At 37.2% G+C, this 27,909-nt stretch overlaps 1 protein-coding gene across 7 annotated transcripts in view; it reads right to left on the bottom strand.

Moving 5' to 3' along the window:
• OSBPL3 (oxysterol binding protein like 3) overlaps positions 1–27,909 on the bottom strand; it is an 86,275-nt gene that overhangs the window by 42,596 nt on the left and 15,770 nt on the right. For 6 of the 7 annotated variants that reach the window (XM_026841694.1, XM_026841697.1, XM_026841699.1 and 3 more), the window contains exons 2-3: positions 26,617–26,735; positions 4,761–4,997 (exon numbers count right to left, since the gene is read on the bottom strand). In XM_026841694.1, coding sequence (XP_026697495.1) covers positions 4,761–4,853 — 93 coding nt within the window. In that variant the 5' untranslated portion in view covers positions 4,854–4,997; positions 26,617–26,735. Of the gene's footprint in view, positions 1–4,760; positions 4,998–5,547; positions 5,565–26,616; positions 26,736–27,909 lie in introns of those variants that run through there. The other variant, XM_026841696.1, reaches the window with a different exon arrangement.

Raw genomic sequence — 27,909 nt, 5'->3', positions numbered from 1 at the left:
CCCCCCCCCAAACTTCCAGCTGAATGGCATTAACAATTCTAGCATAAGCCTGATGTCCAGATTGGTAGTGTCTTAAGGTTATAACACTACAAAAGATTTTTTATCATTATGGGCCCATATCTGCACAAAATGGTGAACACTGCATTTGCTGCCCAGGCAGAAATTTCACTTGTGGCTGAGGAAAGATACTCTTTACTTTTCTCAGGTCCAGAGGTGCTCATTTCAGATCAGCACTGGAAATTCACCCTGTAGTTGCTACTTGGCCTACACCCACTCTGAGAAAAAAAATCTATATACTTTGGTCTTCAGAGATAAGTCTGTCATTAGGTAACTGCAGTAATTTTGTTTGTTTAGTAAAATAAAAGCCTCCCCATTTTCTACAATATTCTGTACCATGCAGGTCCTCAAGGCAAATTATTTCAGGAGAAAGAATGAAGTAATGAGTTTGAACAGCTCTCAGAGTGATGCTTGCACTTGCAGCTCCCTGAACGAAACAGATGACAGTGCCAGACTTTCTTCCAATGTAAAATGCAGTCAGTTGTACCGAATATTTTAAAGTGCCAAAAATAGAAACCTGCTTTGTGGAGGATAAGGGCTGGCATCAGCTGCAACTAAAGCATTTGTTACAGTTCATAAAATTGGCAGAAATTATTTTATTTCCTTTTTTAGAACATGAGGGTTTTTTAAGCAGCTCTTTGACATAAAGCTTTTCCCTACTGAATCTATTTTAAAAGTTAGTTAACATATTAGACTTAAAAATAACTACCACAATGTATCTTCTTGTGATAACAGGTCAATTTAAATTTAAAGAAGATCAAGACCAGTTTTGCTTCCTCACAAAACACAGCTTGAGTTGTGGTTTTGTGGAAGAGATCGCTTTCCATGACTGAAGAAGAGGGCCAGAGAAAAAGCAGAGGTGGGATGTGGCAGTAGCCTCGAACCTGCTAAGAGCTTCAAGGTGAAGGTGTACTTAGTGGAACGGGATTGACTGTTAGCATCTTCAGTTCACACTGCAAATGTGTTGCATCTGGCAGAAAAAGAGCACCAAGTTTAGTGAAGGAAGAAGTAAGCTTCTGCAAGTCCTGCAGCCCTGCTTAAGTGAACTCTTTTTTGGTGCAGTGGCCCATCTTCTGCATCACAGGACTCTATTTACACTCTCTAGACCACTGACATATGTTGCTCTGCAGGGAGCAGTAACTAAATTTTAGAGGGCACAACAGCCTTGTACTATGGCGGTTCCATATCCCAATCTCAGGTATCTGCTTATTATTTGGTGCTAGTGTGTACCTGGCAACAGAGTCTGTGCCTAGGAAATCAGAGAGACTCAAAACTCAGATCCTACTAATTTGGAGGTAAAAACAAATGAACTGTTCAGATCCCTTCCTCTGCATGTTTTAGAATTTCTTTCTACTTAATCAGATTACAAGACCTGCTGTGTTAGATGAGCAGCACAGAGGAAAGCACCTGTCAGGCAGATCCGTTGTTAACCTGCAAGCAACAAGTGTAGCTCTGAAGGTCCCTGAGAGAGGCACAAGTATTTGAACAAGGAATAAGAAACCCTCCATGGAGCTGGAAGATGAATGAAAGAATATAAAAATCATGCTCTTCACTCCCCAATCTGCACAGCATATGGCAAAATTATTTAAAATTTTTGTGATGCTATTAATAAAAATGTATCATTAAGAGAATTATATTGTACTTTTCTACCAGGGCTTTGCAAAAAAAATAATCTGTGGCACTTTTTAGATTAGGGTATTTTTTAACACATTTATAGAATTTTAGATTGTTGCTGTTTTCTTAATAGAACACTAGTGCTGTCATTTAAACTAACATGCTGATGAAAAGGTCAAATTAAATAATTCTCAGATAGTGGCATCACTCATTCCCAGTCTTGTCAGCCCTGAGTAGGTGGATTATTAGTAGTGATGAACTACGAAGCTATGATTTACAAACACAAGAAGCTGAGTGAGAAAAGCAATTAATGATATAAACAAAGCTAACTGATCAGGTGTGACAAGAAATCCTCTGTGGAGAACTGGAGCAAAGGGACAGGACACAAGAAAGATCTCAACATCCTCACTGCCCAGACCAATTTAGATGTTCTACTGTGTGCTATACTATACAATTTATACCACCAGAGAGTCTATCTAGCAAGGTAAGGATCTTGATAATCTGCAACACCAGACCCTTTTGGAGAACAGGACCAGGGAGAAGCTATCTCTTCCTCACCCAAAGCACTTTCGAGGCCAGTAAGTCTTGCAGAGTAGTGCCTCTGTTAGGCCTAAAGCACCATCTTTCTACATGCAGCACAGAAGAGTGTATCTTACAAAACATCCATTGAAACATGCTACCATTACAAACTATAATAAAGAAAATAATTTTTAAAATGAGGGAAAATGACGCACAGAAATTATTTTCAAGTAAATATCTAGAGTGCATACTTCACAGGATATTTAAATTTTTGTTTTTTTCCAGCAAAACAGTTTGTTGTGTAAACTGCAAGATTACTTCAGTGTGGAAAAAAAGCCATGTGAAGAACACCAAAAACATCAGGGAACTAAGGAAGGAACAGCAATACACAGCCATGTACATAAACACTGACAATGCTGAAAGAAACTGTAATTTAGATTATTTTTTTTTCTTTCTAAATTTCGCTGCTTTGAAGGAAGACCTCTATGTCACTTCAGCAGATGCAAACATAGTTACAGGATAAGCTAGAAAGTTATGTCACTTGGTAAAGAAGAAAATAGAGAAAGTATTAAAGTACAAATATTGAAGTCCCCATTAAAAATAAGAATATCAGAAGGACCAGTGGAACCTTAAAAGTACATGTAATTTGTGAAAAACATGTTTGTAAATTTTCAGACCATACAGAAAAGCAGGAAAGCAGAGCTTTTGGCCCTGCTTAGTGATCATTTCACAGCATATAACAAGTCACAAACTCACCACCTTCTGTGGGCTTGCCCCTGTTGTTACCACCCCCTGAAAAAAGACAACCTATGTAGGTTTCCCAGATGCAAAAGTATATTGTTACTTGGTACTGCAGTAACAGACCATGAAAAGATTGATACTGAAAGTAATCAAAGTGAAAATACTTATCACAGTGCTCCATATTATCACAAAGAAATATCAATTGTATCAACCTTCAGTATACCTTAGGAAACAACCTAATTTATACCTCCATTTAGTTTGACCCAATAGATATATGAAGCAATTTACTGTCTGCCTGACTGTAATGAATGAGCATGGATGTACCAAGAATACAAACAATGCACCAAGTTGCATCTCTCACCTTTGTTGGGTACACCTTGCATTTTTGTACAAGGATCAGAGACTAAAAAACCTGGGGATTGACAAGATGACATTAAAACTTACTGAATTATTCCTTTTCTCCAAAGACAGTAGGTGAGAACAAAATAGATAAGAAATGGGATCCGCTAATAATAATATCAAAATCCTGAGCTGGCCAACAGATTTGATCATGTTAAATGGCAGTAAGTGAGGTTCTTGCAGAAATTGCTTCTGTGTAAGTATGGTTGCTTTTACTGGCTGTGTAACACACCAGTGGATTTAGTCATGCTCATCTAAATCTTATTATTTAAATGATAACACTTGAGAGACATGAACTATTGAAACAGACAATACCAAACGTTTTAAATTACACTTTTTAAAGGTAATCTCATACCAAGGACATAAAAATAATGTTGCAGGAAAACAAAAAAGGCATCCTGAAAGTAAGGATTTCTTTGCTTGGTGTACTAGAAATGCATGTCATTTCTTACAAGCACAGCACTTTAAGAGGCATAAATTGTTCAGAGATTTGTCAGCCTCGCCAATTGTATGTACAGGGCCCAGAAGTCCCAGAAAAGCAGGTGCTATTTCAGATGAGGTCTCCAAAGCTTTTGTGGACTGGGATGCTCGGTTTCAATTACAATTTCAACCTGAGGCAGCTTCAAGAGCTCCACTATGCCAGCATTGTACAAATAAAAGTTTATGTTGAGCATATTGCTCATGATTTTGCAAGCATGGATTGAGTGTGTTTAAGCTTCTCGGTATGGCAGCAGGTCAATGCTTCTTGCCCACAAACAAGAGCTGTCTTCAGCAGAGGTGCAAACACTCATAGACGTCTTTTAAAACTGTAAGGTTTAAAGAATAGCATCATCTCTGCAGAAAACAAAGCCTTTGCATTAGGCATGCAGATGCATCATGTTATACAAATGCTTATTTTCCTAACTACAGTTCTACAGCAACAACCAGCACGCATGGACATTTGCAGTTACTTTTGCATTGTCAAAGAGGCCCTACATCAAGTTTCAGAAGAATGTTTTCTCTTTCACACATGCATGCACACCTTTCCCTGGAAACTTGAAATAAACAGAGCAGCTACACAATATTCTACCACAAAAGCGGTATCTTACAGGGAAGATTTGGGATTTCAGGATCCAACCACAGAGACCAAGTCACTACAGCAGCAATATTTCACTATAAAGACACCATACGTACACAGCGTGATAGAAAATCAAATTCACTGATAGCATTCCAGTCTTAAAAGCGCCTGCTATTCAGTAACATGAGTTTACTTCATTTGACTCAAAACAAGATGCTGCTACCAACAAAGAAAGGAGAGTAAGGAAAACAGAAGTGATGAAGTAAAACAGGCAAGCAACAGGAAAACAGTTTAAGAGATCTACTGATATTCAAGAGCAAATGTAAGTCGATCTTAGTAATGCTTTCAGTTTGGTTTAAAAAGTTTGCATTACCTGTCGACTTCCCTGTTTGGAGGAGCAGCTGCTAGTACTTCTTGAAGGAGACAACATTTTCTGGGATACACCAAAGTTTTTTTCTTCACTCATGATCCAATACCATTTGTTTCACATAAGCTCTTAGAACATTAAAAGGTAATTTAGAAACGTGTTGGAAGACTCCTGAGAGAGACACAGAACTCATTCTTTACCCAAATGCTGTCCAGTGGCATGATCTGCATCCCATGGAAATTCCTAAAAAGGAAAAGAAAACAAAAAGCCAAATTATCACATGCCGTCTCTTACTCCCATCTTGTAGCATGAATCGTAATAAAACCTTTAGTAATACAAGCTGACTGCATTACTGTACATTATTAGATATTAATTCAACAATCACTTTAAGATAAATTTCCAAGCTTCAAACAGTAACAACACGAATTTTGGATCCTAAATGCATGCTTTAATAATCACTGTTTATTCAGAGGACAAAGTATCAAGCATCTTTTTAAAGATTTAAATTAAATTTTTAAAAATTACTAACAAGTCACATAGAGTATAATAAATATCTACATAAAATGGACCAGAACAGCCTCAAAATGAGAAGAAAGCATCTAATAAAATGTCTCACAAAAAGGACAGTAAGTAATCAGAAAAATACCTTTTTTCCCATTGCCTTGATAATTTAAAAAAGCAAGCAGTGCTTCAGTTGTAAGGAAAAAAAAAATCTTTCTATATAAAAGAACTATACCTAAAAGTACAGAGCATGCAAACTCAGCTGCCCAGACCTTTGCATGACCACTCTTACCTGGAATAAGAAAGTTGTAACTATGTCTCATCAGTTGTCTCAGTCAGTGACTGGAAGAATAATTAACAGTCTGTTTAATAACAGTGCTGTTTGCAGCATATGCAAATAAAAGCCATGCCAGAAACTCCCAATAACGAATTTTCTGTGTGGGCAAGAGTTGTCATGGTAACTGCATAATATTTTTTTAAAAACAGAGGACATAACAAAAGGGTGATGCTTTCCAAAACTTGGGGCGGTGAAGAAGCTTTATAAATTGTGTATCATTTCAGATTTCATTGTTTCAGGCAAGGAATTTTCACATTAGGAAGAGTGCAAGCACCACCACTGAGGAAACTAAGGACATTTCCACAAAGATAAGAGGAATTCCATTGCCAAAAGAGGGAGGCACTACTTCACAATCCCCTCACTTGTGTTGTCAGAACAGTCCTAAACTGGGATCACTGGTTATTGAAGTTTGCCATTCATTTTTTCTTTAAGAGGCTTAACAATCTATTCTGAGAGAAGCAGCATTTTCAGATCCCTAGCAAAACATATTTATTTTAAGAATTAATTTCCTTTAAAAAAAACAAACAAAAAAAGAAACAAAACAAAACCATAAACCACAGTCAAAAAAAACCCCAAACAAACAAACAAAAGGAGGTGCTATATTTAAGATGAAGACAATACTTATGATGCAAAAATCTCCCTATTGCTGTAATCTGAAGCATCCAACATCTGAACAGAGATGTTCTCCAATCTACAGTGCCTCTTTGGCAATATAGTTTGCTGTAACATTTCAACCAACACATCCTCTTTTCACCTGAAAAAAGGTCTCTCTCTTCATGGCATTTACCTTACTGAGTTAGAAATAATTACCCCCAGATCAAATCTATGCTCAACAACAGGAATGAAACAAATAGCCTCAGTCTCCAAAAGTCAGGTGAGAAACAAGCTCTCCTGGGGCTCTTCCACTGAGCCAGCTTAGCAATTATTTCCAGGATCCATCATCAAACAGGTGCAAAGCCAGTGAGTACAATGCAAGAGCTGAAGAAAACCAGAACAAGACAGCAACGGGACAGCAAGGTCTGAGTTGGGCCTAGTGCATGGGGTTTAGACGGAAATTACTACTGAGATTAGGAACAGTACATTTTGGAGAAGGTATAGTCGCTTCCCATCAGGAACAAAAATTTGTGTCGCATTTCATTAAGGACTAGCACTTTTAACAAGTTTAGATTTATCTCACTTCATGCAGGACTGTGGAGTGAGTATAAAGTATAACTTTCTTATTTAGATTCAAGCTATATTTAGCAAGAGTTTAATGATAACATCTCTACTAACAAGCAGAGTCAAATCTTCACAACAGATTTGGAAACATACTTCCTGCAAACTCATTGTTCAGACACCCCTTTCAAAGTACTGTAGAGCAAGTGCTTTACACCTGTCTTCTTCACTGCTCCATGTTCAAAATGAGCAGTGGTTTCTCACTTGGTTTTCATTGGTGACTATCTGGCAAGTTGGCAAAGATTGGCAGAGTTCAGGCTCTAATTTGCAGCAAAATGCACTGAAAGCTGTTGTCATCAGTACCTTGCGAGTATATCTCCAGGATGCACTAGATTTAAGTTATACAATGCCCTTTGCCTGTTTGAACACACAACACAATGGTTGTTATATCCTGGAAGTGTCAGGTAACTGGAAAAAAAAAAAAAGAGGTCTCATAGACTTTAATCCCAAAAGAAACCATATTATCAGAAGAGTATTTCTATCAGCATGTTTTTGGTGTGTAGTCTAAATTAAGTTAAATTGTGGCTACCCTAGCATTTTAGGACAGAGCAGAATGGCACTTCTGCTGCTAATCTCCTGGTCCCCTGCTCTTTCAACATTTAGGTTTGTACTGCAGGACAGTCTTGGAGCACGCAAACCAAATCCCTTTTAGATCATGTGCTCCAGGAGCACATGTGGTGCTCAAAACATTGAGTTCCCAGCACCAGACTAGAGCTAAGTCCTGACTAGTTCCATCCTGATGTAGATTTTGGGTCCTTACCTTTAACTGATTGACTGCAAAGGTCGACTTTTACTGCATTGCTCTACTTGCTAAGTAATCTAGACACAGACTTACCCCACCTAAGTTAAGTACTTAATACTTCCTAGGGCAATATGTCGTTTTGCAATCAAAAAGGGACACAGACAGGCACTTTTCCAGAATTCAGATGAGCTGAAGATGACTCAGCCACTTAAGCAGAGGTGCTTAAATGAAGAGCAGGAGACAGGTAGGGTAAATCTGACAGAGAGCACCTGAAGTATTTTGGAGGTCTGCCTCCAAAATTGCACTTTTGAATTTTCTTTTATTCCTTCAAGTTAATTTACTACATGGGCTGAAGAGAAGGCTTTTGTTACCAGCCCTGAAAAAGGCAGGAGTGAAATGTGCCCTCTCTCCAAAGTGTTTTATTATTACATTATCGGTGTTTCCCAGTAAATTAACTTATTACCTTGAGACTTCCAGATTTGAACATGAAAGTGTATGTAAATAATGAACATGGCCCCAACTGATCTGTAAAATCTGCTGCATGCTCCAGCTACTACGCTGTGCTCCTTCTTAAAAATTCTCTCCAAGTTCAGGAATAAAAAAGAAAACTGTGGTTGCCCTTCAACAATAACCCCCTTACTTTTCCAGGAAGGTGTGAAAACAATGATCCTGCATCCTGAACTGACTCTCATATTCTGGCTGCCAGCAGCAGTGACTGGGCCTCTCTAGGGCAACTAGTATTTTACATTACCTGTGGAATTTAAGACTACCAGGTAGAAGAGCAATTACAACTTTGAAGAAGGCATAAAAATCAGTATTATGCTAACTAAGCTAAGACCGCAGCTAAAATTGATGTTTGGAGGTGATCATGATCCAGTTGCTTCAGGTTCAATACATTTTGCTCCTTCCCATGCCACAGGACAGCCTCAGAACTGTGTTTGTTCCTACCTTTCCTCTGGAGCACACAGTGCCACTTACTGTGGTCTACTCCAAAAATCAAAGGTGTGAGGCTGAGGCAAATCCAAATAAATTCAGGATGGGAATTTTCACAAGTGCTAACTATTGGCCTAATTCTTTGCTATCAAGTCAACTGCAGCAAAAGTAGGCCAAGAGTACTTCCACAAATGACCTCACCAGGTGCATTTTAAAGAATTAAGAATACATGAGTATCAGATATTATTTATAGCTACTACATCCTAAACCCATAAACAGCACTCATCTCTACTTATCATCTGTTACTAAGAGCCTTATCATTCCACATCAATTAAAGCTAATGTAAACATATGGTAATATATACAACAGGAAGACCTATTTTTTAAAAAAAATGTACCATCCTGAGTTGTCCTCAAACCTTTAAAATATCACATGTTCAAAGCAGCCTCTCAATATCGCTACTCATCTCTTGCAACTCTCAAAACAATAAGCTTACAGCAAAATCCAATTTTTTCCACATTTCACAAAAGAAGAAAGGCAGAAATTCAGAAAAAAAAGGGAAAACCGCAGTAAAATATCATTATGCAATTATTTTTCTTACATCTCTGGAAGAAAAGTAGAGCCTTAGCTGCTTCAGAGCCAATTCATCAGTGAAAGAACACTGTAGAGGGATTTTGAGCAGCAAAACTGGAAGCATATATCTCATTCTATAACTGTAGTCAATTAAGGTTTTGTGGATAGAATAATAGGAACAACAAAAAGCCTGATGAGAGTCATGTGGACACAGCAAGTACAGGACTGAGAAATCCAAATCAGAGTGGCAAGCAACACTGAGTGACTTTCATGAAATTAAAAAAGAATCCATGCTGAAGCCTTTGCTCTGGAGCTATTATTAAATTACATTCACTCATGTCCACCTGGATAAACAAAGCAATAGCCTTTTCCAAGCATTGCTTTCATGGCTTTCTATGTTATTTTTCAGATTGTCAGCTTTAATCTATCCCAGTGTCTCATCTGGCTCAAAAAAGGGAAGACTTATTTATAGAGCACAGATGTGCCATGTACAACTATTGGAGATGTCTTTTCAAGGCAGGTATTTGCTGTTCCTGAATTATAAGATTGAAGGACAAAGCACACACATACTGTTCTGTTGCTAGCTATTCTCTTTACAGAAAAAACCAAAACACAAAATAGCGTAAAACAACTAAGTTATTAAAACTATCTTTCAAAAGAAAAAGTTCAAACAGCTTAGGACAACTAACAATAATAGGAAGTATGTCAGAACTATCTTCCATCAGACAGATGCTGTCTTTCCACACATCATCCAAATCACAACCTCTGTTGAGCAGATGCTCTCCATTAGCCATGGAGACATATGACTCTCTGAAGTAGTCTACGATGTAAAGACACAGTTAGTTCCATTACTACTATTGCAGTAATTAAATCATGCTATTTTAGTGACCCAAAAGAGGGAAATTTAGTTCCAACAAAACTCTCCTAATTGTCTAATCAAGAGAATGAGAGTAGAAAAGGGAAGAAGCTAGACAAGTAACAAACATACTGCATTTAACACCAGATTACTTTTTATGTATAACGTTCATCACTTCATGAAAGAAAATCCTGTATGTTCCAATGTACGGAAAGAAAAAAAAACAAAATAAAAACCAGAAACAATCTAGTAGAATACATGCCAAGAAAGACATCAAAGAACATGCTTCAATGTCTAGTCAAACTATCCTGAAGCAAAGCAAGTTATCTGCTGTTTCACTAACCCTTGGGGCGAATAATTCAATCCTTATATTAGAAAAATCTTATATAAATTCAGAAATAGGTCAATCGGCATCCTGAAATATAAGTATATCTAAAAATACCACCTTTCCCTCACATCCACCATAGAATCTGACTATAATATTGCATCCAACATGACTCATTTTAAATGTATAATTCTGACACTGTTTTCATCCCCCCAGGAGATCTGCAATAGATTACACTTTCATAAAAAAATTTGCTGGGTATATATTCTAGATAGGTATGTTAAAAATCTTGGTGACTAGCAATACAGAAAATACATCCAATAACAGCTGTATTATTACAGTAATTAGTCAGCTGTCACACCACCTTTTCCACCCAACTTTTAATTGCAGTTGAGAACCGTAAATAATAGGACTGACCTAGCTCACAGTCAGGTCCTATTAATAATTCTCCTTCTGCCCCTGCTCCTTTCAGAAAGAGCTTTGCCTAGGGACAGCCCAGAACCTCAGGGCTTAGCTCTAGCATAAGCTGCCAGACTGAGGGTGGTCCCACATGCCCCCTTCCAGCTCTTAGCATGACTTACACACTCAGCTGACCCCCAGAAGCTGGGGTACCATAGGAACCAGTTTGTGACCCAGTAACAGAGGGGTCCACAGTCTCCCTGACAAGAGGGTGGAGCAGAAATAACAGTTACTGAGCTATGATCAAATCCTATGCTGGGAGCACACACACCACATACACCAGGGCTAACACCAGCCCTCCCTGTGCTCAAATAACAAAGAAACAATGGGTCTGTTTGCACTGAAAGCACTATTTGTCTAGATAAGTCCTTACAAGTGAAATGATCTAGCAATAGAAAAGAGAGAAAGGTTTATTGTAATTTTCAACAAGGAAAGTAACAAGGCACAAGGTATCATTTTACAGCCTGTACTGAAAACCTTGGAAAGGTCCATCTGTTAGTGATAACGTCCTAGACTTGGTACAAGTGGAAACATTACCATCAGAGCTTTGGCACGAGCTTGGTTGCCTTTCATTTTTCTGCTGATACTATTTAAAGTTTTGCTTTCTTCACTAAAACAAAGATACTCCACTATGACCCAAGGCTTATTCCTTCTTAAAACTGCACTTGTTATTACTAAAATATTACTGAAATACACACTGTTTTCTGAGATTCGGTTCTGATAGGCACAAGGTTAGTTTTAGAAGTCAGTGCCTTCTTGTGAAAATATCTGTCAGCCTACCAGCATGCAGTAATTCAAGACCTTAAGACAACACTGCCTGCACATCAAGAAAAAGACATCACTTTCCTATCAAATCACTGAAGGCATCCACGTAACTTCGAATCAGACTGTCTTTTTATGACCTGATAATCACAACGTAGCGCTGTGAGATGCATCAATCTATCAAGGCTGACATCAAGAAACGTATTTTATTAAACCAGCTAACATAGTTGCTTTAACTATGGAGAAAGGAACCCAAAACCTGTAGATTCAAGTGGAATAGTAAACAGGACTACTGGAAGAGTTTTGGTGACCCAGGAATGATCTTCATCAAAATCTAAAGAAAAACATCATAGGGTATGTATGAACAGCAAACGCAACACTGAGATCCTTTATCTCATGCAGGAAACCTAGACATTCATTAAAGAGTGGCAGGATCCAACAAATGTGCTCTGTCCTCTTTGATGTGGTGTTTTACTTTTCACATTGTGGTATCATCTACTTCCTAAAAAACCAAAACACCCAACCAAAAAACTAAGGTCACCCTCTCAGGTTTTTCCACAATACACTGGAATTTTCACATGTGCCTTGTGTATGTCACAATTTCTAAAAGAAAAAAGTCACAATGGAAGCACTTCTGTTTGTGAATGTTTAGTGTTTCTCCTTTATAAGCAGACTTACTAGCTCAAAATTTAAATCTAACTTTAATGACCATGGTAACAAGATTCAGTTTTTCCTAGGATACACAGAAATTCATTTATGCACTTTATAAAGTGTAATGACCATGAGTTATGAAAATGTCACATTTCTTCTTAATCAACTTACCATATTTTTAGAGATTTCTATCTAAGTCCATTCCAGTACACCTTTTTCAGTGTACAACATCAGTATTTATAAATACAAAGAGAGCTACAACTTTTAAATATTATGCAGATTATTTCTTTACAGAGGGTCTTTCACATAGATAACTTGAAACATCAAGAAAGGTGTGTAGTATTCTAAATAAGGGCAGGTAGTTGTTAGCAGTGTTAACCCTTTCTAACATCATCTTAGGTGAGGGGCTGATAATTTCCCAACAATGTGTTTCTGAACACAAAATGTGTGAATAAACCTTGACACTTCAGCGATGTGTTTTAGAAAACAACTAACACATATAAAGTATACTGAGAACAATTAATACTACAAGTGCTGAGTCTTTTTGCTATTAATGCCAAAACATAAGAATTTGTCAACTCCAAGCTTTCAATTAAAAAAATGCAAATATTAAGAAAAAAGTGTACCTAGAAATGTGTTTCTTTTAAATAAAAATTTTAAATGTTAAGGCTTGGGTTGGAGCTCTTCAAGGACAGACAAGATAACACCTGCAACTCCTTTTGCTTGGAAACACACATCATGTACATGTATGCAGGTGACAAGAACCCCGAGAAGCAGATGCAGTAAACCATGCTCTTGGAAGGTTCTATATCACAGTCTTAAATCCATTCATATTTATGATTGTAATGAACACCTTGACAGTGGGAAGCAGGAAAGAGGTTCCAGGGATCAGGTTTTCTGCAACATTATCCTCAGCATATGAGAAAGATGAACAGTAAGAGACCTAGAAGCAGACAGATGCAAGATGTGGGAGACCAGATTATAAATCTGAAACATGCAATGAATTGCCTAAGTAATATGAAATGGGAAAGTATCAGTCACAATACCTGGACCAGCCAAAAAAGATGCAGGCTAGAGATGAGGACCTCTGACTAGGTTAACAGGGTAGCTCTTGAGCAAGAGACCATAAAAAGCATCTTCTCCCCACCTCAAGTGATAGAAACCCACCACCACCTCCACAAGTTCTGAAATGCTGGTGGAGAACCTGAATCCAGCTAGGGTTACTTTAGAGGCTCTACTTTGACAGAGTTGGTAAAGAACTCTTGACCTTGAAAAAGGAAGAACACAAAGATGCAGAAGCAGCAACCATGCTTAGGAAGAACAGAATGTCCATTTCAGAGTGAGTGCTTTCATGTCAGATCTTGTCCTGCCACTGCCTAACTACAACAGAACAAAAATTAAAAGCAAGTTCAGAGATTGGCCAAAAAGGGAAGCTTCAATTAAGACTCTGTGAATAATTTAACACTATTACAGACAGCCCAGAACAAGGAAGATATGTAGCCTTTTAATGTACTATATTTGTTTATACAAGTCTACTACAGTATGACATCCCAATGTAAAAATATGGTCTGCCTCCAACAATAGACCTTAGAGTTAATACAAAGCTGCTGAGAACTTTTATGGGTTTCAGTAACAGCTCAGTGCCTCCACTGACAGGTTAGAGAGCAAATTCATACTCACTTTTAAAACCACCAAAGCAGTTAAATAAATTCTTGACCTGAAACAATTTGTTACTGTCCCTTTTCTAGATATCAGTAGTTCTCCAAAAAAATTAAAAAAAAAATTAAAAAAATAAAATCACAGGAGCCCACCCTAGAGAACTTTATGTCGCAGGAAGTAGTTCATATACTTTGCTTTGGCCGAAATGCAAGGATGGTCATCACCAACTTATGGGCAAGAAAGTGGAAGCAGTATTATTCTCAACTGATCCCAGACAGATCTGAAAAAGATACTCTGTCCTAATCTTACATTTAGATTCAGGTTAGTGAAAGCTACCAGCTATCTATTTGAATTTAATTAAAAACAAAATAAATTCCACATGATTAAAAAAAAAAGCTTTGGCTACACTCCTGTTCTCAAGCATTTTTAGAGGTTTAAAAGATGGAAGATTTTAATTAAGATGCTTCAGCAATATGAAAGAATGAATAATTTACAAAGAAGTTGATTTGAGTTCAGTGAAAGGGTGCTACAATTTAACAATCCATATTTGTTATTTCTAATGGGTATACTCATTTTTTACTTTAGTTCCAGTCAGCGTAAACAGGCTTATAGAGACAGCAGACAATGTGAAGAGTTTTATAATGTGTGCAGTCTAGCGTCTTGGTTGCTTCATAGCATTTTTGAGGTTGGTTATACTTGAACTGCAACTAGCAACCTGGATTTTAATTATAGGTTATAAAAGCAGCAATAAATAGAAGTGGTTACAAGTGATGCAGATTCCCCTTAAACTGCTTAGTATTAGAAAAGTGTCACCATTCTTGGACCTTGCCTTCCATTAATATCTCTCTACTCTCCTCACAATCTCTTGCCATTTTTGTGTTTGTTTCTAAAACGTTGGCATACAGAACTGGCTTTTTTAGACCATCAGGATTTACAACACAAACAAACCTGTTACTTATGAGTAGTGCAACATAAAGTGCACCCTGACATACTTAAGAAACCTTCCACAATTTTTCATAATGCACTTGATGAATTTCTGAAAAGGAAGACAGAAAAAACCCAAACAGTTTCTTAGAGGAAAATGTGTTTTTATTTTTAATAAAAATATGTCCAAAGTAGTAACATATGAAGTCACAGGAAACATAATAATGAAAGGTAATTTCTTAACAGATGGCAGCCATGCCCACTTCACCCATGCGGACCTACATATTTTTTCCTTAACTTTCATTAATACTCATCTTTCATTGACTTTCATTGTGTTTTCCACAATTTTGCCAGAAATACTTTTAGAACAAAAGGTCTGAGAAACTCATTCAAGTACATATTTTTTACATGGTACAATACAGAAATGTATAATGGAGAAAAACACCTATACAAAGCTTATGCCATAAAATTACACTGTCGACATAAAATTGTCTTTTCAAAGGCTGCTCTAGGGCTGAAACTTTAAGTACAAAGCTTTCAAGTCTTGACCACAAAATTTGAAGTTTTCAGACAATAAAGCATTTTCATAACTCATACTTTCTTCTACAAAAAAAATACACCTGTGCCATATGGAGAGTTAAAACACAACCACTGAACTGAATTTCATTACTTTGTTGTATGCATTTATTTGTGAAAAGGTAGAAAAATTAAGTGTGTGTAGAAAGGGAAAAGCTGGAGAAATGTGAAAAAAAATACTGTGAATGGTAATTTAAGTCAAGAAAATTTAAAGTTTACATATAAAATGCACTCAGTCTTTTCTCCTAAGCATTATGTTATACTGATTTTATGATGTGATCTCAAAAAATGTCAAAAATATTTAAATCTTTTACTTTTGTTACTCCAAAATAACAAGGATTTACATGTAACATCATATTAAAGATAAATCTTGGAATGACAGATGGCAGTTGGAAGGATTACATTTAGAGAAGTTACATCATCAGCATTTGAAGTTTTGCAGTCTTATTTTCTTATTTTTGAGTACAAGAAGAGAAGTCAACTGTCTGTCCTAGCAGCAAACAAACAAGGTGGCTGTGGGAGCCAGCAGTCCCCCAGCTCCTATTTCAGACTGTCATTCTCAAGTATGCTAACACGCCTGACTGCCTATCAGCATCTGGGGAAAAGAGCAAGGTAGTTTGAGCATATTTTCACTGCATGTGCAATGGAGAGACTCCTGCAAAAACATCCTTTTGGAAAGACTTACAGAGTTCCATGAAGTAGAAAAGGTGAGCTTCTATGTAACAAGTTCTTTATGGATGAAGAAAGCAGCCTTTTGTGGTTACCAACATAAAGATGCTGACAAAACTACCACATGTATCTGATTGCCTAACAAAACTCTGAAAGTCTGCCCATACGGACAGGGAATTAAAAGGGCAAACAGTTCCTACTTCGACTGAAGGACCAGCCAGCCCCCTGATGTCCCTCATTATAATAATCTTTAAGAGAAGAAGTCTTGCACTGATCTGGAGAATAATATAGTTGTTGAAGTTATTCCTACATTGTTCCCAGAGCAAGACAAGTGAAAGGTTGTTCTCTAGTATGATTTTACAATACCAGTTAAGCAGATGAAGGTGATCACTGCTTGAAGTCAGTAATCAAACAATAAAATAAGACACTGAGCAAGCAAGATGTAACACTCCAGTATCATTTGCATCACCTAAAGAGATGATTTTAGGCCTAGGTCACTTGTGATGAATGTGTGAAAAGGTTAAAGTCAGGAAATAACTGAGTACAGTACAGCACAAGACATTTCTTGAGCACCTGGTGTTGTAATCTGTCTCCATTTTGGTAAACAATTTAAAAGCTGTTAGAGCTGCATGCCAGTTCATTTCGGAAGCCCACACATCAAAATCCAAATAATTTATATCTGTGTCAAGTACAAAAAAGTTATTGAATTACTTCGAGAAAAAGAGTCTGATCTCTCTTTTTGCACTTCTCTTCTTTCAGCATCATTAGATTTTTCAAGATTTGGGACAAACAGGAAGCCACATGCCAGGCTCTGAATAGCATCTAGTGAAAGCTGACCACATCTTTGTGCCTCCCAAAACACTCACCCTAAAGTGCAGTTCATTTAGACTGACCCAAAAACTGCATTTAAAAAAACCCCTCAACTTTCACCTCAAAAAAAAAAAAAACAAAAAACACCTCAACTTTCAGATTTTGCTTTCACATAAATGTTAGGATTCCCAGACATAGAAATTCTGACCTGTCACCAACCTGTTCAAACATTCAGTATCATTCCCAAAAAAATGGATGTAAGCTTGCTTTTACTCCCTATGCCATCCCCAGCAACTTATTTTGAAAGTCCGTCATTTGCTCTTATGGGTTGTTTATACAATTCCAACATACAGACTTTTAAAATAATTACAACTTCCAGTTAATGCTGCAGTGAACTGGTTTTGCTGCCTTGTGCAGAGGGATCTGACTTTGTATTAGTTTTGCCTGGGGACACCACAAACTGCTTGAACAGTGTTCACATCTATTGCCAGTTTGTACATTCATAGCTCCATCTCTCTCCACCTTCTTCCCTGACCCACTCCCTGTGCCTGGAATGCTTTTCTAGAACTAGGCAAGGACACAGAAAAAGCATGAGGCATTTGGAAGTTAAAACCAACAGTTTAACCACCTTATGCAGCAAATTTAAGAGGTTTAAAAACAAGTGCAAGAATTGTCAAGTTGGACATTATGCATTAAGCTTGAGAAAGTAAATACATGGAACAAATGCATTTTTTCCCATGTGAATGTCATGATTCTGAACTTATGTATGTTAAGTTATGCATTAGTTATGTCTGAACAGAGCAGAACAACAATTAACACTTTGTACATCAGCCACTGGCAAAAATATCAGTATTTTTGTGACAGCAATAAAATATTCTTTGATTATACCAGCCCCATATCAGAGTGTATTTGGATGCTGAGGCAGAAGCCTCCTCGCTCTGAATCACTGCAGAGTCTCAACAGATCTGGACATTTCACTCAACACCTGCATCACTTGGGCTTTCTAAGCTGGCCACTGTGCTCGTATCCATCAGTATGCCATCTGTCTGGGAGAGTCAGGTGGACCACAGCCTTCCACTCTACCAAATACACTTCAGCTGCTGTATTCCATTTATCAGGCTCAGAACTTCTGCAGCACCTTCCACAGCAAAACTCACACTGCTTGCTCACAAAGCTGCTTTATTTTCAATACCTATGCAAACTATATGCACATTTATATACATGCTTTCTATATGTACATCTACAGTGATGCTATCACCTGGTTCAAGTACCAGTGATCCTTTTTTAATCAAGTCTTAATGTGCAGACATTTTTTTCTATGACAGTACCTTTATGTTTTAAATTCATACATTGTATCTAGCATGTTGTGGTCAGGCTTCTGGGCTGTACCTTAAATAAAGTGTGATACATAGTTATGTAACTGAAAAACATGAATTTATCTTCCCACAGGTGACAGGCCTAACAGAACAGCTGGAGCACCCCCTACATAGCCAGACATCCAGACAAAAAGACAGTGTTAGTAGTTCCTTATCTCTTCTCCAGCTTATAGTCAGAGATCCCACTTCAGCATTCCTCAAATTCTGTGCTGCAAGTCATGAATTAACCAAGTCTGAAGATGCTAACAAGATAAATCTCCAAAATATTCAAATTTGCCTAAACAGATGCACACTGTGGCTTGACCAACAATACTCTGCAGAGGTATTTATATTCTCCTCTATTAGGACTTCAAGTAAAGAAGCCAACTGTGATAGTCATGTATGTTGGGTTGCATTTCAGTCTTAACAGAGGCTTTAAAAACCTTTAAGCTTGCTTTTTCAAAAATATAGCAGAGACAAGACAACACTGACAGGAATAAATTAAATACATTTAGAAATTAAATTTTCACCTGATTGTTTTACAGAACTTGAAAATCTGTTCATTATTTGAAAATGTCTTTCTACTACTGCTTTTGAAAGATACATGTATTATACAAGGCCCAATATCTGATTTTAAGTGCAGAAATATAAAGTTGTAAGAAATTCTTCTCACTCCTTCCTTTCATTCCGTATATTCCTCTAAAGCCTCTAGTCACTGTCCTCTCTATCTATCAGCCCTACTGTCCTCCATACTTACCACCACCACAAAGAGATGATGAATAGAGCTATGGTGCCACTCTCCTACCAACACATCCACTAAAGCACAGCTCATTTCAGGGATACTGTTTAGACATACTGACAATCTGAAAGATACTCAGTACTTAGGAATATTATGTATTGTTTCTTATGACAAATACTTCTGTGATATTGTTCAAAAATCTTCCATCTGAAATACAGCTGCAGGGAGAAAAACTTAAGAACACAATCAAAACCAGTGAGAGCTTGGGGGCATTTGTGAAGGAGAGAACAGCCTCAAATGAAAAAAGAAGTTTCTCATTGCAAGTGTTTTGAACAAGACATCTCAATTCTGTTAAGTGAGATTTAAAAATACAGTGTAAAGCTACTTCACTGGGGACAAGGGGTATGGGGGGTGTGGTGTTTATTTGCACCCCACCTGCCAACCTTACCCTTTCATTTCAAGGGCCCACATTGTTATCGCAGCTGTTATAGTTCTTTACAGTCTTCTCTTTCTTTAAGCTGGTGTTCAGAGATTTTCTTTCGTATACTTTCACTTTTAAATTTTAAATTAGCATTGTTTTTCAAACTGATAATTAGGTCATGGCAATTGTTGCCAGTAGAATATACACCACCCTGGAAAACAGACTTATTTTTGCCAAATTTATTTAGCTTCATGTATACCATCAAGGTATACACTTACTAAGAGTAGGATGTGCATTTTCTATAAACTTGAAAAAAATAAAGACATTATCTTTCACACCGGATTATAAATCATCCTGATGAAGATTACAGGAAGGGTCAGACAAAAGGGCAAGTGTTTCATACATATTCAGGATAAGGACTGATGCACTTTCCTCTGTAGTACCTGGTAATGGCCAGTGCGAGACAGGTATAGAGAAACACAGAGTAGTACATCCATCATAGCAGCCCCTGCACCATGGTCACCAGCATTCCTTCACCAGGGAGTTTGTAAATACAGGGTAGATAGAAATCTCACAACTTGCAGGGGGAGATGCTGAATCATGCCCTTAAGAGCTCTTAACTTTGCTATCACCACCTCATAGTGGTTTCTTTTAGATTTCCTTGAGAACTGTATAGCACTGGAAAATAAAGAAAAGGAAACTCAAAACATAAACTGTATACAAAAATTAAGGTGAAGTATAAACTACAGTTTGGCCAGACAGATACTGAATCTATAAGGCTATTTGTACTAGGTAAAAGCATGAATCACATCCTGAGGGAAGAATAATTTTGCACTTACAAGACTTTCAAAACTTTTGGAATTTCTGGTCATGGATGACTTTGAAAACAAGCAAGTGAACTCCCTCACTGTTTAACCACCTGCCACCAGGATGTCAGCTAGTAAGAAAAGAAACCTCGTCTCCAAATTTGATATAACCAAGTATTTCTTGGAAAATTGCACAATACAGCCTACTGCTGTAGAAGAGCCCATGCTGCATGAAGCCAGGAAGATGATTTAACTGGAACAGTAAACCCTGCTACTTTTCTTACAGCCAGCCACAGTCGTCCGTCACCCACTGCTGGCCTCCCTTTTCTTTTCTCCAGTGCATCCTCCAACAACTATGGGTGAAACAAAAATAAAAATGCATGCTGTCAAGCACTGATTTATAAGAAAGCCAAACTAAAAAGTTTATCAGTATTTCAGATACAGATGTGCACACTTCTATAGTTGGGTCATAAAGCAAAGATACAGCACATGCAAGAAATTCTCCAAGCTTAGTGGTCTGCTGTAGAAAAAACACTTTTATTTACATTTTCATTCCATTATGTTTAAAGAAAATGAGTGAACCACTGTATTCATTAGTATCTTTTCTAAACTGTAACACTACAGATCATAAACCCTAAGTTTAACCAGTGTTGATGTAAAAGTCTTTAGTAATTATTCCTTGTATTATTGCAAGCAAATTACTGTCTGATTGTTAGAGTGTGGCATATTTAGAGTGTGGAGTTTTGCATATTTTACAACCTGTTGTCTTTCCCATTAAAAGAACAGAAAGGAAGAATACAGGAGAGCTGTGTCCTGTTTCTCAGAGGACAGATGGATTCTGTCATCTCAGATTATGACAGAGCAATAGAATAACTGAAGTTACGGTCATTATGAAATGATGCTGATGAAATGATCAGCCTGAAAGACTAGCAAAAAATAATCTTGTCAAATTGTTTAACTTTAAAATTTTATTTCTAAATTTATGGCTCATTGCCTGACAATAGTCTACTAAACATGATTTAAACTGAAAAAAAACAAAAAACAAATTAATGCAGCATATGCCTAAATGAAAGATTTTAGGAAGACTCTAACCATGGGATTAGGAAGAGCTGTTAATCACCCATTTGGAATCAAGACTGATCTGGAAAGTTAACATGAACTTTTATATAGGAACATCTTCTTCAGGTAATACATGTTGCCTAGTCTTAAGTGTTGCATCACACTGAGTTGCTCACTCAAAAGGGGGAAGACAAATGGAAACTAAAAATACTTCTCATTCTTCACCTAATAACAAGATACCAAGAAGGAAAATTTGGGGTACTTTCTAAGGCAAAGCATTATATAAAATCTGGTCTTACTAAAAGAAAGGAAAAGTTCCTTATCTAACTTGCCATCCTCCAAAGACATAGCAGCAAAGCCCAGGTCTCCTCTAGGAAATATGGAAGTACAGGAGTCACCTGGACAGAAGGGAAGACCAATGAAAGTTACAGTAAAACACACTGCTGCACTGAAAGCTTCTTAAAGCTTTTAAAAAATAATTTTCTACTGTATTGCTTTGATGCTCACTATTGTGCCTGCAAGCTACCAGCCAGCATGTTTTACTTCCTACCAAATAAGGCCTTGCTTGGATTTTTCCAAGAATCTTAATGTTCTTTCAACATAACTTCAGCTGACAGGAAAATCTGTATTTCTTCTCAAAAGTTCCTGCTATAGTTTTGTGTCCATAATAGACATTTTCTTTTGTGTGTGGCACAAAATCAGTAAGTTTAAAAAACTCATTAAACAAATATTGCAAATATTACATTTTCATAAATACATTTCTGTTTGTTAATCACTAATGATAGTTATCCTTGGTCAGGTTTGATCCCTTTTCACCTCTCATATATTATGGTAAGACGTGCAACAAAAAAGTCTACAACAGATTACATGCTTAGACCAACACATAAGGATAAAGCAAGATTAACACACATTACTACAGAAGTACACTGACTGTGAACTTTACACAGGTGGCTTTAAAAAAAATTATACTGTGAACATTTTACTCAGTCTTTAAAGTGATCTTTATTTCTCTTTGAGAAGTACCTACTTTAATAACCATAATATTTTTCTGTTTAGTGTAGGAAGCTTCTTCAAACCTAAAGGAACAATGCAATTTTCTTCTTCAAATACCTACTGCTACAAGAACTTAGCTTATGAATTAAAATGAGGATATGACCTTTTACAAAAAGCAGATGGGAGTAGAAGGCATTTAAACTCATAGTCAGTGAATGAGCAAAGGACTCACTAGAGGCCAGAAACATACCTCATTCAATATTACACATGCCAGGATCAGAGATGCAGTCCCACATTCTCATTACCATACTACTAAAGGAGTGTACCAACAACTGCAACCTTCTCTTCCCCTCTCATGCAATTAGCTTGCATGCAAAACCTTTGCTGTTGCACAACTGGAAAGCAAGGGGCCCTGAAGCTATACAACAGCAGCTCTTCAGAAATAAATTTCTAAGGTCACCCTTGAAATGTGACAAATCTTCTGCCTTATGATGTATCTGAAGCACTATTTTTATTCTTCAGCTAGTGGACAAATAAGCAACTTGGACTTTACATAAGCAAAGACAAGAAAAAGTTACTCAGTCTTTCTAAAAGATAAAAGGCTGATGGAAACACATGTTCAAACATATACTGAAAGATAGAGATGGTATCTTAGAGCTACTCTTAAATGAGGAGCAAGCTTCTCCAAGCACAACACTGATTTGCATCAAAAAACTGACTGAATTCATGACCTCCAGATGTAAAGTGTGCGTTTCTGCTCAGTGAAAGTGTGATGAAAACATTCAATGGTAAGAATCTAGACTATGCATCACTTTCTGGGAGCAAAATGCAGAACCCTACTTCGTAAAATCCTCCTTGTAACACCAGTAAGAAGGCAGTTTGTTCCTGTTGCTAAAATGCAGGGCAACTGTCTCTGGAAACATGAGATATACAGCAGTCACTACTCTTCTCTGCATACAAGCATAAGGAATCAAAAGTTCGAACAACAGGAGACAAGACTGATGATCTTCTAAGTTACTTTTGGGCATGCTAATTACCTATGTCAAGCACTTAAGTTCACAGTCTGTCCCAAGGTAGGGAGCAGTAACTATTAAAAAGATCTGAATTTCCATGTCTGAGACATAGGGTGAATGGCCTGTGGCCCTGACACCCCAGGACCAAGGAGTTCACAACCTTTCTACACCATTTCAAGGCCAACATCAGTCTGACCCATGTTTAGCATTTACAAGTGATAACTTGCCCTAAAAGATGCATTTAAGCTATGACTGATTTACAATGCTATATTAATGAAACTGTGCCTGTACATTTGATCCACCTTTTCATAATTTCACAAGCATTTAATTTCTACTGACAGATTCTAAAAATTACTTTATTCTGTAATCATACTAAATCAGCAGTTCAGTTGTTTCAAACAGCTCCTCTATCTAATCAGATATAATCCAAGACCAACGTACCTATGACAAACTAAAAATTACAGATTATGCTCTTATGAGGTCGTTATCCTGCTTCTTCACCTCTCCCTGCCATAGATGTTATCCATGATGCTCAGATGTATAGCTTATTTTAGTCTTAAACAATAACACAAAATTAATTTATTTCAATAGCAACTAGTAAAACAGTAAATTAACACCCTTTTTTTCCCCTTCTCCACTTTTTTTGCAAGAACATCTACCTATGATACTATCCACTGAACATAGTTATGAATACTTGCACTAACTTATCTACAAGAAAGACTTCAGAATTCATCTGAGAGAAGTAGCTTAAATTCATAGACATGAGCTTATGCACAAAGAAAAGTTAAGAGTTGTGCACACTGGTTATTTTTGCATTTATGTGTATATGCACACAAAGATTTGACCTCATTTTCCTTCAAAGGAAGTACTAAATGACATATTTTAGCAAAGAATTTAGTTCTGTACAAGGAGTTTCTCATGTAAGAGCCAGCACACAATGTTGAGCTGCCAAAATTCTTAATGTTTCTGTCAGTATTCAGCTTACAAAGTAAAATTAAATACCTTTCACAAGATTTACTATGTCAGTGGTCCAAGTGAGAGAAAAACAACAACAACAACAAAAAAATCAATGGATATTTGTACTGAAGAACTAAGCTTGGAATTTTATGTTGGCAAAACTGAGAGAAAATACCAAAGGAATACACAGTGGGTTCATGAAACTTTTAAAATAAAATTCAGGAGGCTTGAGGAATGAGGATCATTTCCTTCACTATATTTTCCTACATTTAAGAGAGCAGTAAAGAATTCCTCTAAAGGCTCAGTAACATATGGAAACTGCTTCTATAAAGGCCATAGATTCAGTTTTCAGCTTTGTAAAAATGAATTTAAGATAACTTCAAGGTGAATTCACTTTGAGCACCAAGTACTGTTTCTTTCCTTTTTCAAAGACAGAGCTATTCAGTGAAGTTACACCACGTGTTAATGTGAGATTTCATATATCTAAAAGAAAAGGTGTTACAAATTAAGGCATTCCAAGAACATATGCCAACAGGATGGTACTACGTCAGTATGAAAACAAAAATATTATTGTTAACATAAATACTCATTCTCATCACAGCCTTCTGCTACAGCTATTAATGAAAAATCCCCTTTTTGTAACTGTTCAATTTCTGTTGGTTTTGTATCCCTGCAGAACTGCCGCCCTTCCTTTTAGAGACTTATCAAATTTGTCTTTGAATGGAGAATGTTTTTGCACTGGAAAGATTAGGATAAGCAAAGTGACATCTTGCCCTGACTTTGTCACAGGTTTCCTGCATGACTCCATGTGAAGTCACAAACATACCTGTTCCACAGGAACCCCCTCTGTAAATAAAATAGCCACATGCTGCATGCTGGGGTGGGACAGGTTTATATTAATTTCTGCCAAGTACATTGAAACTTTTTGTAAGTCATTAGACAATCACAGAACATTGCTTTGCTATTTAAACAGAAAACTTCCCAGCATAATCAGCTATTTTGTAACAGTATTTGATAAACTCTGCTATCTCCATAGGTAAAAGGATTCTATAGCAACAGCACCTCCCTGAAAGAGCCCATTGTCACAGTATGACAGTGCCTACCAACACAAATAATCCAAGTAGAAGTATTTTCCACTCCTTGCTCTCCTCCAACTCCTTTTCAGCTTCTAATATGAAGCTGAAAACACACATGGATGTTAATGTACTTTACAGTAGCCACATCTAGCAAAAATTCAACCCTCGTGCCTGCTCAATACTTCAGTTTTCATGACTCATCTCCAGCTTTTCAGAGGAAAGTAAGTCCTACTTGGCAATACACAACTAGCAATACCTTTTACATGCTCACAATAGAAACTGTGAGAGATTTAGCCTAAAATAATTCACCAAGCTTAAAGTGACTAAGCCTACACACACACAGATGCAAGTATAATGGGAAATTAGTGTAGAACAGCAGTGCTATATTCTGCTTTACAGACAAAAGATCCATGCAAACACCAATCCATGTTAACACTAATTTCAAAACACTAGTTTATATATAGTCTCAGGACTAAGAACTGCACAGTTCAGAACACCCAGCCTTCCACAACTGCAAGCAAATATGTAAGTTATATGCATGTAAGACCTAACAACATCCTCCCTGTTCTATGTGCCCTGCAATACTAATTTAATGCCTATAGGTGAAGGCCAAGAATATATTAAAAGAAGTTAAAATGCAGCACAAGCAGCTAGCCAGGAAGCTCGAGTACATTATCAACATTCCTACCCCAAAAAAAGTATTCTATATGCACTATGAGTAAATTTAGATGCTATCAGAGCAGGTAAAACACCAAGTCCCACAACTGGCAATATGACTTAGGACAGAATTTCCTCCTAATGATAAATCTCACAATTAGTGAACATTCAGGCAAAACACACACCCACCAGCAACACAAGAAGTTTTTCAGTATCACCAGTAATAATCTCAACCTTGAGAAATTCTTATTTTTGGCTGCAGTCTACAGAGAGCATTTTAGAATGAGATACAAACCACAAAGAATCCAATGGTGCAATGGGCGAGAGAGTCCCTTCCTAACCTGGTAGGTGAGTGGCGAAAACCCCAAAGCCTAAGATTAAAGGGATCTCAAACACAGTGCAACCCAATAGATTTTTTTTTTCCAGTTACTTCAAAAATAACACAGCCTTGAGGTATTTTTGAACAATTACCCTCATCTCATCAGAATGTAAGGTCCCATTAGCACAATTTCAGGTTCACCCATTCCATTTCCTTGCTACGTCCTTCAGTTCTTCTAGACATACAATTAAGCACAATGTTCCATCCCAAAAGGGGACTGAAGTGCTTCCTCTATGCCAGCTATACTACAGTTGTCTCCCATTCTCCAGTGACAGAGTGATCCTTCATAGCAAGAAGCTTCTTAGGCAGCTTCTTTCACCATGTCCCTTCTAGGCTGAAACAGACTCCACATCAATTTGACTTCCGCTTTCCTATAAAGAAGGCCACATCCACAATATACAGAAGACTGACTTACAGCAAGTGGGTAGTCTCCCAGTGACAATCATGAAGAATCCAAATCTCTTCTAGAGCGGTGAATGTTTGAGCAATTCCATTAGGCAAGATGTTGCAAGCTCACAGGGGTTGGTGTTGGATCTGAGAACAAAAATCATCAGATGAGAAATAAAACTTCCTAGTGCATTGTCCTTTCATTTCTGGGAAGCACAAGAGAGGTAAGGAGTACAATATATGAATAGCTGGAGAAAATGTTCTACTTGTTTTTTTGGGACACACACACAAAAAAAATTTCCCTAAAATATGGCATCTACAGCTATACCTGCCTCTCCTCAAAGACATGTATTAGAATTTCAGGTTAGCAACATTCCCCTGTATAATTAAGCAACCAAGTTTTAGTCTAACACACTAAGAGCAACACATTTTGCAACATAAATCTTTTTTGCCTCAAGGATCTAGATTTCTGCACAAGTAGGTAACTCTACTGAGGGTGCAGGGAACCCACCCAAACATCTTGTCAGCACAAAAAAAAAAGGAGAATCCTGCATGCAATGAAATGTCAGGAGTACTACTCTTTGACAAACTCATATCACTATTCAACTGTTGCTTTGAAGCAAACAACATGCAGTTTTGACATTTAGTCAAATGCACTTTTCCCAAAGACAATCCAATTTCACAGTTTTAGCAGCTTGCAAGACTTCTCTGTACAATATGAACACTACCAAACAGAAATTATAAGTGCTCAATTTGAGCTACAAAGGACCAATAGTTTAGCCTCTATATTGATGGACTGTATGGTTCTTCATTCCAATTATTAGAATTTAATTTCTGTTGCACCGAGTCAGTTCCCACAATAATCTTTCCAAAAGTCAGTAATCAACACCAGACAAACTAATGTCTAGGCACCACATACCATTTACTGTTTACAAAAACTAGCACATCATTAAACTTCTTCTGATGCTCTGAGGCTTTCCTGATCTTTCTTCAAGATCAATACAAGAAACACAGACTACCTCAAATTATTTGCACCCTAGATTAAAAAGTGTTATCCATTGTATTAGTTATTTCTATAAACTGTCAATAGACCACACAGCTTTATTCCAGTAACGGAACTAAATTCTTCTGCACTTCTTGAATTACTGACATTACTGCCCTTATTTAGTATTATTCTTAAAGTGTTAGCATATTTTCCAAGGAAAAAGAAAATCCTTTTCCCTGTTTTCAACAGTCTTCAGCAATACTTTTGCCTCCTCTTACCAGTTGTCTACATTTAATAGCTCCTAATTTAATGTTTACACTCAATTCCTTACTTCTT

Source organism: Athene cunicularia, assembly GCF_003259725.1.
Source record: "Athene cunicularia isolate RWA chromosome 2 unlocalized genomic scaffold, athCun1 chr2_part1, whole genome shotgun sequence".
In the NCBI taxonomy this organism is placed as follows: Eukaryota; Metazoa; Chordata; class Aves; order Strigiformes; family Strigidae; genus Athene; species Athene cunicularia.
The sequence above is the reverse complement of the archived record's forward strand: the minus strand, read 5'-3'. Positions and strand labels throughout refer to the sequence as shown.